The 12808-nt window shown below is 50.6% G+C and overlaps 4 protein-coding genes across 4 annotated transcripts; 2 read left to right on the top strand and 2 right to left on the bottom strand.

Moving 5' to 3' along the window:
- Nucleotides 1-66: 66 nt before the first annotated feature.
- GGS25DRAFT_481910 (xanthine dehydrogenase) lies at nucleotides 67-5381 on the bottom strand. The gene is made up of 3 exons (XM_049260231.1): nucleotides 4594-5381; nucleotides 2338-4533; nucleotides 67-2267 (listed from the first exon to the last, which is right to left on the bottom strand). The coding sequence occupies exons 1-3, from the start codon at nucleotides 4779-4781 to the stop codon at nucleotides 539-541; spliced, it is 4113 nt and encodes a 1370-aa protein (XP_049119000.1). The 5' UTR covers nucleotides 4782-5381; the 3' UTR covers nucleotides 67-538.
- Nucleotides 5382-6671: 1290 nt separating this feature from the next.
- Nucleotides 6672-8301, top strand: GGS25DRAFT_513435 (aldehyde dehydrogenase; the record flags this gene model as incomplete). The annotated part of the gene is made up of 3 exons (XM_049262876.1): nucleotides 6672-7041; nucleotides 7101-7892; nucleotides 8018-8301. The coding sequence occupies 3 exons, from the start codon at nucleotides 6672-6674 to the stop codon at nucleotides 8299-8301; spliced, it is 1446 nt and encodes a 481-aa protein (XP_049119001.1).
- A 550-nt stretch (nucleotides 8302-8851) lies between these two features.
- GGS25DRAFT_513436 (PLP-dependent transferase) lies at nucleotides 8852-10416 on the bottom strand (the record flags this gene model as incomplete). Its single annotated transcript, XM_049262877.1, has 5 exons — nucleotides 8852-9246; nucleotides 9317-9418; nucleotides 9476-9691; nucleotides 9768-9937; nucleotides 10007-10416. The coding sequence occupies 5 exons, from the start codon at nucleotides 10414-10416 to the stop codon at nucleotides 8852-8854; spliced, it is 1293 nt and encodes a 430-aa protein (XP_049119002.1).
- A 636-nt stretch (nucleotides 10417-11052) lies between these two features.
- Nucleotides 11053-12514, top strand: GGS25DRAFT_187107 (DUF2407 C-terminal domain-containing protein). Its single transcript, XM_049256683.1, has one exon. The coding sequence runs from the start codon at nucleotides 11222-11224 to the stop codon at nucleotides 12317-12319; it is 1098 nt and encodes a 365-aa protein (XP_049119003.1). The 5' UTR covers nucleotides 11053-11221; the 3' UTR covers nucleotides 12320-12514.
- Nucleotides 12515-12808: the final 294 nt, after the last annotated feature.

Here is a 12808-nt window from a genome sequence, read left to right on the forward strand (position 1 = left end):
GAATAGAGACTTCCAAGCTTGGTTTATTATGTAGGTATGTACACACTTAAGAGCTAGCCTTGGGTAGTATTGAGCCAACGCCACGCCACGCCCGTAGAAATTATTAGAAATCGAAACACTTATTAGTCAACAGCAATCCCAATGTAGGAAACGGTGTCAAAACGTCATAGAAACCTGTAGCTGTGGAATGTAGTGTGGGTCGTACTTATAGAAATATTGGTTAGATACTAGGTTAAGTTGCATACATTTCGGGCTGATAATCATTCGCTTCCATCATAGTCAACTATTGCATTTCAAGTTATGATGATAAACACCTATGTATATGTGTAAGGTGCCACTAGGTAGGCTGGTGGCTATCGGCAGGCAGGCAATATACCAACTTCCATAATGGTATGGACATGTGTAAAATCAAAAAGGGGCTGACGCCATTATTGATATCCTTAATATGCTTCCTTAGCATGCTATAGCCATTCCATCGTAACCTCTACATATTCCAATATGCATAATTCCAAATGATCATAACTCCATACATCGGGCTTTAGATAGCAATAAAGAAGCTCTTCTCGCCCTCTTTAGGTTGCACCCTAGCACGCTCCATAATAGGGTCGACACACGAGAGTCGAATTCTCTCAGGCGTAGCCGGGCTTTCCAGACTTAGTAGCCCATCATCTTTACCTCCCTCAGCAAAGACTTTGGCATTTACCCCATACTCCGCACGCGCCGCCTTGAGTGCATCGCGAAGGGCAAAGAATGCCGCACTCCCCATGAACAGGGGTGGTTCACCGACACCTCTACTACGCTGGATCGTGCGTAGGTTCTCCCATTTCACATCCTTAAGAAGACTCACGTTGAATACCTGAGGAATGTCGCGGAAACCGGGGATTTTGTATGTACCTGGCCCCTTGGTGAACAGATTGCCAGTCATCGGTCCATTCCGTAGCCATAGACTCTCTTCCATCGTAAATAACCCTAAGCCCTGTACGAATGCGCCCTCGATTTGTCCGTAGTCAATCGAAGGGTTGATCGACTGCCCGACATCCATCTTGATATCGGCGCGCAAACACGTCCAAGTGCCCGTCAGACAGTCTACCTCAACCTCAGTTGCTGTAACACCCTGCGTGAAGTAGAAGAACATCTGTCCAGTGTTCTCCCCCCACGTGTAACCAATATCCGGTGTCTTGTAGAACCCGTTGGCGCTTAGATTTACCCGGTCAAAGTACGCTGCGTGGGCCAACTCCTTCATGGTAGCCATGGGCCCAAGCTTCTCTCTATATGGCGCAAGCCGGCTGTTGATTTGTTCGCATGCGTTCCAGACTGCGTAGCCGTTCAGATCGGATGACGCTGATGCGGCAGTAGGAGAAGTATTTGCGACCGTCACGGTAGATGTCTCCGAAATATGAACGTCCTCCATCGGCACTTGAAGCGCTTGCGCAGCGATAGTGATCATCTTGGTATGCAAACCCTGGCCCATCTCCGTGCCGCCGTGTGCGACCAAGACCGAGCCATCGTGATAGACATGTACCAATGCACCAGCCTGATTCAAAAAGAGGGCGGTAAAGGAGATACCAAATTTGGTGGGAATTAACGCCAGCCCTCGTTTGCGCCACTTGTGTTCTGCGTTGAATTTTTCAACGGCCTTGCGGCGGCCAGCATAGTCTGATTCCTCTTGGACTTGCTTATACATCAAAGGTACGTGCCAGTCTACGAGTCGTTGGTTGAAATGAGTTTCCTCGTTATACTTATAAAAGTTGATCTCGCGGAACTCTTCGACTGGTATCCCAAGCCGATCGGCAACCTCGCTCATGTAGCACTCGGCAAAGAACATGCCTTGAGGCCCACCGAAGCCACGAAAAGCCGTATTTGACATGGTGTTCGTCTTGCACAAGCGCCCACGAACGTTGACGTTGGGGATCTTGTAGCAGTTGTCGCTATGTGTCATGGCACGTTCACACACGGAAGCGCTCAGATCGAAAGACCAACCCGCGTTGTTGAAAATATCCATATCGAGAGCTTGAAGCTTGCCGTCTTTATTAACACCCACCTTCCACTTGGCGAGGAAAGGATGCCGTTGGCCAGACATGGCCATATCCTCGTCTCGGTTCAGCATACATCTGACTGGTCGTCTGGTCTTCTGTGCAGCTAATGCGCAAATCGTGCTGAGTTGGATACATCTGGTTTCCTTGCCCCCGAAACCACCTCCAAGACGCTTCACGCGGGCTACTACTTTGTTGGCTTGTACACCTAGAACCTTAGCTGCACATGCTTGGCTAAATTCATGTTAGTTTAAACAATGCGAAATAGGCTGGGTGCCTAGTCAATATAGAAGAGGAAACATACGACTCAGTGGGATTTTGGCTGCTGGTGAAAATCTCAATCTCGCCATCTTCGGGTTTTGGTATGACCACACACGCATTTGTTTCGAGGTAAAAGTGTTCTTGGCCTCCCATTCGCGAAACACCTGTGAATGTATAGTCGCAGTTTTGGAAGGCCTCCTTGGTATCACCTTTCTCAATGTAACGGTAGAATTTGTGGAAGCTCTCCTTTTCTATCGCTTCTTCCATGGTAAAAATAGCAGGGAGATCTTCGTATTCAATTTTTACAGCTCGTACCCCTTCTGCGGCTCGAGCCTGCGAGGTGGCGAGAATGAGTGCGATCGGTTGGCCAGCTGTGAAAACTTCATCTTCGGCAAAGAACAAGTCATCAAAATTTGGTGCGCCCCATTTATTGTCTTCGGGGTTGGGGATGTCATTCTTATCGACGAAGTCGACAACTCCGGGAATATCCAATGCTGCCTCATAATCGATCGATTTGATTTTTGCATGTGCTCTGGTAGATAAAACTAGACCTACGTGAAGTTCGTTTTTGAGCGGTGGAATATCGTCTGTATACTGAGCTTCTCCGGTAGTCTGCTTCAAAGCCGCTACGTGGTTGGAAGCCTTTCCAAGGGGCCCGTTCATGTATGCCGAAGCTGCCTCCTCATCTTTCCAGCCGGATGACAACGCCCTTTCAAGCTCTTCAACCGCCTGGCTATCACCATGCTCACTTTCGGCGTTGAGGCCGGATAACACATCGTGATAGAACCGATAGAAGAAACTGAGGGCCAATGACTTTCGGTATGAGGCCATGCCTCCCGGTACGCTGAAGTCAAGAGCAAAGTCGGATTCGAGCGCATTCATAACACCTTCGAGGGTATCAGGATGTGCAAATAGCTTGCCTTTTAGATACTCGATAGCATTCTTCGCCGCAGTAGTCCATGGAGCCATACCTCCGTAGGCCAGATTACAATGCTCAACAACCCCCCTTTGGTCCAATTTGACATGTAATGCAGCAGTAACGATAGCAATATCGTCATCTTTGCGCTTAGCTTGTTTGTAGGCTCTGAAAAACTCTCCCTTTTCCTGAGTTACGGGAATACGAATGGACGCGAGAATGGCATCTTGTTCCAAAGCTGTCCTGCGATAGCCCTTGAAGAATGTTGCCATAGGAATCTCGGTCTCTTTCGTGTGGGACTTTGCGATAAGAACGCAGTCTGCTGCCATGAATACGGGGTTCAGATCAGAGATGGGCGAGGCTGTAACCAGATTCCCGGCCGGAGTGCCAACATTTCTGATCTGCCGCCCTGCAAAGTATTTGAGTTGTTTGTAGATGGCTTGAAATACTTGGCTTTTTGCTTCGCCATAGTGCTTGATAGCTTCCTGGCAAATGTTCTCAAGGTCAGTTAGCACAACATTCCCGCCGATTTCCAGATGGTCGTCTTTAAAGGAGTACTGCCGCAACTCGGGAATATCCCCGACGAAAACCGAGATTGGATACTGCAGAGCCTTAAATTTGATCTCGATCTGAGTCTCTGTGCTTCCACCGATCAATTTCGCATTTGGATACACGTGCTTGACCTCTAATAGTTGTTCCAATGTGACGGGACGATACCATCTCTTTCTCTTATTTCCAAAGGAGAGAGGCTTGAACTCGTGCTTCTTTAATGAGGGTGGAAATATCAGCTCAGTATCTGGCTTGTACTCAATAAAGCCTGGCGGTGTGAATCTTTTGATGGGTTGTCCATCATCTAGACTTTGGCTCTTACAACCACCTCCTTTAGTACCGTCGCTATTCTCCATACAACAGCCGGAGCCACCGTTCGCAGTGCTTTTACCACACGCGCTTTTGGCAGTAAATGTCTGAGCGGCATCCAAAATTGGGCGATACCCAGTACATCGGCAAAGGTTCCCATCGAAAGCTTCTTCTATGTCATGTTCGGTAGGGCTTTCGTTATTCCTCAAAAGAGCATACAAACTCATGACAATGCCTGGAGTGCAGAATCCACATTGACTCCCGTTGCTCTTGGCTATACGTTCCTGGGCTGGATGGGGTCGTTTCACATTCCCTATACCCTCGATTGTTATTACATGTTTCCCGTCTACGCTGGCGAGCGGTGCTAGACAGGCGTTGACACTAGCATGGTATATTCGTTTGGTGGTTGGATTATATTGACTAATCACGACGGTACAGGCACCGCACCCGCCTTCTCCGCAACCACTGTGGGAGTATTCGGTTAGTATTGCTTAACCTAGCAAGTTGGACGTTGTACTGACTTACAGCTTAGTTCCAGTTAGGCCAATGCCTCTTAAATACTCCAGCAAGGTTACTTCGGGATCAATCTCGTCGAGTACAACTCGGGTGCCGTTAAGGTAGAATCGGATAGTGTCATGGTATACTGTGGTTAAAGCTACCCCTCCATCGGGCAATGCTTGATCCCTTTCGGGAGAGATGGCAATAGGAGCCATGATATAACGTATCTTCTTTAACCCTTAGCTTGGAAATAATAGGATCGACAAGACAAGACAAGACCCCATGTAAGTACTAGGTTAGACTAATACCGCTGACACAATTATGGATTCAAGATCGGGTCTTTAAAGACAACAGCTGCCTTATTAGGTTGTATGTAGGTAAGGTACCTGCGAAGGAAGAGTGGAAAATGCAACAGTCAAGAAGAGAAAGTGTTTGTATAAGTTGTAGCTGATTGAAATATGTATGTATGTAGGTACGGTGGCAATGCGCGTCCTGCCTATCTTGACTCTTTGGTTAATCGCCGGAAACCGATGGGCCAAACAGCTTCTGTGGAGTCCCTGACATAGATAGATAGACTTCCTATCTTACCACACATACTGTAGACTCCTGACTACCTGGGGAAGTTGTGTCATAGAATGAGTCTAAATGACACAGAAGGGCGAATCAGAAGTGAAATTATTACTTTAGTACTGCATAGTAGGGCATCTAGTACTAGTAGTACTAGTAGTATTGACTGTAGTAGAGCCTCTACTAGGCCCTCTAGGAGGCAGGTAGGCAGGTACATGGTAGCACTAAGCTTAAGCCGGTCAGCAGCGGGGTGGCTAAAGATGCTTAGCTAAGGTCTAAGGTTATTGCACTAGGCTCTATGTAGCTTATCACCATTAGCATAAGTTCTTACTATTAGTTAGCCTTATCTACGGAGCCTGGAGGTATTTCGAAACGGCTGACTCCGTATTCCGAACCAAATCTTTTCCTTCTCCATTCTACATAACCTAGTACCCTACATATATGTAGGTAATAACCTACCCTAGGTAATTATATACATATCTATTCAAGCCCTCATACTCGACAGTCTCGACTTCATGAACCAGTCACTCTCTATTTATATATTCACTACTATGCAGTCAAGTGGTATTATAAAGCTTCCAAAGTTACCAACCTAGGTCATGGCTGAGCCAACATATTCTCTATCAGCTATGGGTGGCTGGCTTTACCTTACCTACTCCTGACTAACCTTCCTACATATACTACTCCACCACCTCCACACGGATTCCTACGCGGGTCTTCCCAGTTGCGCCGCAGTTCTACACTACTGTGTACATAAAACATGCTACGTAAGAAAGATCTGGATCTTGAACTACATATGTACCTACATAGGTGCTACCTAGCCTAGGGTAGGTATGTAGGTAACTATCTAGTACCTACCAATAACATCACATGTGCAATAGTTAGATGGCTTACATCAGTTGTAATAGCCAAGGGTCCTTTCTATCAGGTGACTACCTACCTAACCTAGGTAGGTGCGCACTGGCCTGGCATCATACAGCTCGGAACTGTGGTCCTACATAGTAGCCGCTGGAGTAGCCGTCCATGACGGTATATCCATTGCCGATATGCATCTTGAGCCTTAGGATGGCACTAAGTGCTTGGGAGAATCCTAGCCCTTGACTAATCTATGTCACATGGGTAACTTCTAGAATACTTAAGACAGCATCAAAGTTCATCCTAAGAGACGTCGTACGGAAGATTTCCCGGGTCCATATCCTCATTCGGAAGAGCCTACCAAGACTAAAAATTTCGGCAATTCAACCACCTTTAACCCCTCATCCCGTTTCATCCCCTTACCGGTAATCATCATGGCAAATATCATTATGCGGGTAGGATAGATGGCAGTCTACAAAGCTGATATTCTGTAACTTTGCCATTCAGACCCACGTGGCAGAACAAGTATAGATACTTTTCCTCGTCCTGCAGCTCTATTTCGTTCCGTGCTCCGTATCTACATGTGTGTGTGTGTGTGTACGTAAAGCAAAGTCGACATTCAATATCGAACATTTATAGACCTTTGTGCAGCTTGCCCAGCCCATCTTATATATAAGGCCAGCATGCCTTCTGTCGAGACCAACGGCTCGAATGGGGACTCGTCCTACAAGTTCTTCAACGTAATCGACGGGAAGCCCCGTCCCTCCAAGGACCACCACCAAGTCATCGATCCCCGTACGGAAGAACCGCTCTGGGATGCCCCTATTGCCACCCCACAAGACCTCGACGATGCTGTCGCGGCGGCAACGCGCGCGTTCAAGACGTGGAAGAACAGCACCACCGCTGAGCGGCAAAAAGCTGTCCACGAGGTCGCCGAGGTCATTCTGAAGAATGTCGACATATTGGCAGAGGTGCAGATGAGGGAAACCGGCAAGTCCAAGACTATGTCAAAGTTCGACGTCGAGAGGGCTGCGTGGCACTTTGAGTACTACAGTAAGTACCCCCATCCTCCCATTCCTATTGTGAACAAGTAAGCTAATTTGACAATAAAGGGAACGTGACACTGGAGGACGAGCTCCAATACGAAGACGACACCGTCCAGATCTACAGCACGCACCAGCCGATCGGCATCCTCGGCGCCATCTCGCCCTGGAACTTCCCCATGATCCTCTCCGTCATCAAGGTCGTCTCCGCGCTGGCCACGGGCAACTGCGTCATCATCAAGCCCTCCCCCTTCACCCCCTACTCCCTGCTCAAGTTCTGCGAGCTCGCCCAGTCCGTCCTCCCGCCCGGCGTCTTCCAGGTCCTCAACGGCGGCGCCGAGCTCGGCGAGCAGATGACCCTGCACCCGGGGATCCACCACATCAGCTTCACGGGCACCATCGCCGTCGGCCAGCGGATCCTGCAGAACTGCACCAAGACCCTCAAGAAGGTGATCCTCGAGCTGGCCGGCAACAACGCGTGCATCGTGTGCGAGGACGTCGACCTCGCCAAGGTGGTCCCCCTCGTCGCGAGCGGCGCCCTGTTCCACGCCGGCCAGGTCTGCGTCGCCAGCAAGCGCATCTACGTGCACGAGTCCCTGTACGACCGCTTCCTCGACATGCTCGTCGAGGAGTCCAAGAAGTACGTCGTCGACGACGACGAAAACTCCCCCGCCTTCTCCCCGCTCTCCAACAAGGTCAACTACGACCGCGCCGTCGGCATCGTCGAGGACTGCAAGAAGAACGGCTACAAGATCGTCACCGGCGGCGACGTCAAGCCCACCGGCAAGGGCTACTGGATCACCCCCACCATCGTGTCGAAGCCGCCCGAGGACTCCCTGATCGTGAGGGAGGAGCAGTTTGGTAAGTCACGAGCTCCACCCGCCTCCTCTTCAAAAAAGAAAAAAAAAACAAAAAAAAAAAAAAAGAAATGCCAATGTAGGTACCTATTTGAGAAAACCCACTAACGAGCCCACCCGCAACCACAGCCCCCATCGTCCCCGTCCTCTCCTGGACCTCCGAAGCCGACGTGATCGCGCGCGCCAACCTCGACAACGCCGGCCTCGGCGCCTCCGTCTACACCCCGGACCTGGCGCGCGCGCGGAAGATCGCCGCCCAGCTCGAGTCCGGCACCGTCTGGATCAACCAGTTCGAGCGCCCCCACCACGCCGGCTTCTTCGGCGGCTGGAAGCTCAGCGGGTACGGCGGCGAGCTCGGCAAGGAGGGGCTGCTGCACTATTCGCAGATCAAGACCTTGCAGATCGCCAAGTGATTGCGTAGTAGGTACCTACCTGTGTAGGTAAAGATGGGCGCTGTTTTTGGGATACCTACCTACCTACCTACCTACCCAACCAAGTTATGAAGTTGCGCTGTGGTTTGGCGACCTCTTAAGGACATGTAAAGTGAAATATGGTCAAAGATGTATAAATTGCGTTGTTGCTATTTCAGCGGTGGTAGATGGATATGCGGGTGGAGGCGATACCATGTAGTCGTCTTACATAGTAGAGGTATCTACCTACCAAGTTAGATATCTCTACCCTACCTACGATAGTAGGTAGGTATATACTAGGGGTATATACAGTTTCAGCAATTAAAGAAATATATAAATCAACAGTCGGCCAGTCAAGTGTTGAAATGTATTTTAGGCCATCGTTAAATTTTACTTTTAACATCTAGGTACGTCCTAGATTAGATGTACTCACTGTGAGAATCTAAATCGACTCTATCTAATCTCCTTCCCCATACATAACCCCCTTACATCTCCAGCTACCTAGACAAGGCACCCACCTATGGGTTTAATAAGCCAGCAAACACACCCTTCTCTACCCCTCAATATACTTCCTCAGCCCCCTCAGCCTTTCCTTCGCCGTCTCGAGGACCTCATCCTCCTTGCAGACAGCAAAGCGAATGTAGTCCTCGGCGAGGTGGGCGTTGGGGTCGGTGTAGAACTCGGTGGGGGGGATAGCGGCGACGCCGACCTCGTGGATGAGGAACCAGGCGAGCTTGAAGTCGCGGGGGCGGCTGGCGACGTGGGGCGGGAAGGGGTAGTCGCCGGGCAGCCGGACCTTCGCCATGTTCACCAGCACGAAGTAACCACCCTCGGGGTCCGTGTAGGGAAGTCCCAGCTCCACCCATATCTCGTTGAATCGCTTCATCTTGCCTTGCATGTCCTTTACCGTCTCGTCCCAGAAGCCTTCGGCGTCGGCTTGCTCGAAACCTGAGGTTTGTGTTAGTTTGGTTGCCTGCTTTTATTGGGTATGATGAGTCAGATGTTAAAAAAAACATACCAACGGCGCAAGCCTCTTGTAGTGGCGATACGGAAGAGTAGCAGATGCGCGTGTGAGCTGCGGAGACATATTGGATTAGGTGGGCAGGTCCCATGAGCCAGCCTACTCCATATTAGCGATAGCTACAGATGTGATAATAGGAGAGGGTTGATAGCATACCTACACGCCAACCCGTAGCGTAAAAGTTCTTGCCAGCAGAGCCGACGGTTATGGTTAATCTCTCGATTTCGGGCGAGAGGGTAGCGATTCTAGTGAATGGGACGTAGTATAGACGGTCATACACCTCATCAGAAAGGATGATGATCTCGTTCTCAACGCAGATGTCTCCTATTTGCTGAAGTTCTTCTTTCGAAAAGACCTTGCCAACAGGGTTGTCTATAAGTTTATTAGTGACTTCGTCCCATATAGAATCTACCTAGGTACCTAGATAGAATTGGAAGAGAAAACCAACGTGGTGTGTTTAGAACAATCATCTTCGTCTTGGGTGTGATGGCCTTCTTGAGCTCATCAAAGTCAATTGTCCACTCAGAAGACGACGAGGTCCGCGTGGCCCCATCTGTAGGCGGATGCAGAGGAACATAGACGATTTTCCCGCCAGGCATCTCAATGTTGCTGATGTATCTAATTGCTTATTAGTAAAAAGAAGGACCAGTGTGAGTAAAACAGAACTGAGAGTGGGATAATGCTCACTGGTCAAAGAATGGCTCAAAGATGATGACCTCGTCACCAGGCTCTATGAAAGCCATAAAAGCACTTAGCATGCCCTCATTGGCTCCAGTCGTGATCGTGACTTCAGTCTCCGGGTTGAGCGTCCGGCCCCAGAACGGGGAGTAGGCATCAGCGATGGCCTTCTTTAGCCTGGGTCGACCTTTAGTCGGGCTGTACTGATTACAGTCTACCCGGTCCAAAGCTGCCTTGGCAGCATTGATGATGAAGGGGGGCGGGTTGTAACCGAAGAAACCTTGACCCATGTTGACGATGGGCTGCTTGGGCGATGCCGCGGCCGCTTCGTTGACGATGGACCAGACATCTTGTCTCTGGCCAGCAACTCGAGCAGCCGGCTTGAGCTTGGGCGGGAGTGGTGGTTGTGCTGTGGCCATGGTTATGGTTGAATGAAACCCTCGATACCCAATAGCAGCGAATCTCGGCTGGGTAGCTTGTCTTATAAGGCAAGATGTGTTGGTGGGAGTGAGTAATCTGTGATAGGATGGGTTCCAGCTGGAGAAGCACTGCATATATGGTCTTTTGTATATAGGTAGGTATCTAAGGTATATCTAATATACCTTAGACACACCACCGAGGTTAGTTTGTCTACGATTTAAAGGAAACGATTTGTCATCGATGAATCCCTGAGCTTTTTCTTCTTCTTTTTTCTTCTTTTAATGCCTCTTCTTATGGTTTCGTTTTATAAATGGCCGTGTTTGTTTACAGGGTATTAGGTGAATAGCTATAGGTGAATTGGTAGGTACTACATAACTAAAGTTAAGTAAAGTTAACGTCTTCTTAGAAGCCACAGCGGGCATGTTCCGTAATCGGCGCTCTATCATTGGAAACTCAAGCTGCATCCCGCTAAACCATCACGTCATTTTTAACAAGGAGCACCTAAGCTGACGCGGCTAAAGTCCGCTAGAATATTTGCAACAGCTCTGGAGTTAAGAATACCTGGGTACCTGGTCCCACTGAACAAGCCTAGAACGTTGAATGGATCCCCTGAACAAACTCCTAGGTCCCTGTAAATTAGGTACATCGTATTGTACTGTGTAGACCTACATACGAACATTGAAGTAGCAGACCCAATCCAACGGATCGATAATCAGCAAACACTCAGCCCTGCATACAACACTCACCCTCGGGATCCATCCATATCATCGCAATGCCTCATAGACCAAGCCCTCCTACTACAAGATGACCACCACCTCTCCACCATCATCCCTCAAACCTCCCATCATCACATCTTCTTCATCACCATTACTTTCACCACTACCATCGCCAACAACGCCCCTCCCGCCTCCTCTCCTCCTAACCATCCGCTTCAGCGCCGCCATTCCGGACCTCGAGCTCGACATCCCGCGGCCCTCCTCCACCACCGTCGTCTCCCTCAAACACCTCATCCGCGCCCGCCTCTCCGAGCCCAACTCCCAGCGCCGCCTGCGCTTCATCCACGGCGGCAAGATCCTCCCCGACACCGCCGTCCTCAGCTCCGTCCTACGCCCGCCTCCTCCCCCGCCGCCCTCCGCCCGTGACAGCAATGCAGGGTACATCTACAGTAACGCCGCTTCGAAAGGCGGAGCACAACCTAAGGGCGACGGCGCTCATGAAAGCAACAGCAGCGGAAAAGGCAAATCCATCCCAGGCCGCCCGGACCCATCCCTACGCATCTACGTGAACTGCTCCATCGGCGACAGCCTGACCTCGTCCGAGCTCGACGCCGAAGCCACCGCCGCCTCCCTGCCCCCTCCCCTCGCCACATCCACCACCACCACCACCACCGGATCCCAAGTAGGCGGCGAAGCAACCTCGCCCCTCCTGCCCTCCCCGCTGCCCCCCAACACCCCCAGCACCTCCGCCACGCCGCGGGGCTTCGACCGCCTCCTCTCCGCCGGCTTCACCCCCGCCGAGGTAAACCAGCTACGCCTACAATTCCGGAGCATCCACGCGCCGCGGTACACGCCCGACACGCTGCCCTCGCCCGACAGCTTCCGGCGCATGGAGGACGGGTGGATCGACGACAACAACAGCAACCCCACCAACCCCAACCCCAACACCAGCGCTCTCAACAGCGGAGGTGGCAACGGCACGGACAGCGACGACGTCGGCCTAGTCGCCCTCGTCGACGTCATGATCCGCGGCGTCATCACCGGCTTCGTCTGGCCCCTCGGCAGCGCCGGCTGGCTCATCCGCGAGGAGGGGATGGCGAGCGGGCGGTGGCGGTTCATGGTTGGCGTGGGCGTGTGGTTCAGCGTGCTGATTGGGATTATCAGGGGGATTTCGGGGGAGAAGTGAAGAGAGAGGAAGAAAAGAGCCTCGTTTGCTTCACTTACACTTACACTTACACTTACTACGTACCTAATTACCCCCACCCTCATCTCCCCTCCCCGGCCACGCGAATTAAAGCTACGAGAAAAGGGAAGGGGAAAGGGAGCGGGTTCTTGGGATGTCGTTTAAAGAAGGAACAAGAAGGAGAAGGAATAAGAAGAAGCAGAAGAAGTGGAAGCAGAAAAAAAAGGGGCCTGTACTGTAATTACTTGCGAACATTGGCAAGATCACAGACAGACAGACAGACAGACGGACAGACAGCATTGGGACGGCGTTCAACCAGGCGTCATCATAAGCGTGCGCGCAAGGAACAGAAAGTATAGCATTGAATTTCACCTCTGCTTTTTTTGTTTTTGTCTACTTAACTATTTGCTCGGGGAACTTGTCTATCAAGCGATTACGAATAGAGACAGAGGGGCTAAGAGGATATGCATAGCTAGAGCTAGAGGGAGGAAT

The sequence above is a fragment of the Hypoxylon fragiforme genome (genome assembly GCF_022984875.1).
Source record: "Hypoxylon fragiforme strain CBS 206.31 chromosome Unknown GGS25scaffold_3, whole genome shotgun sequence".
Classification (NCBI taxonomy): domain Eukaryota; kingdom Fungi; phylum Ascomycota; class Sordariomycetes; order Xylariales; family Hypoxylaceae; genus Hypoxylon; species Hypoxylon fragiforme.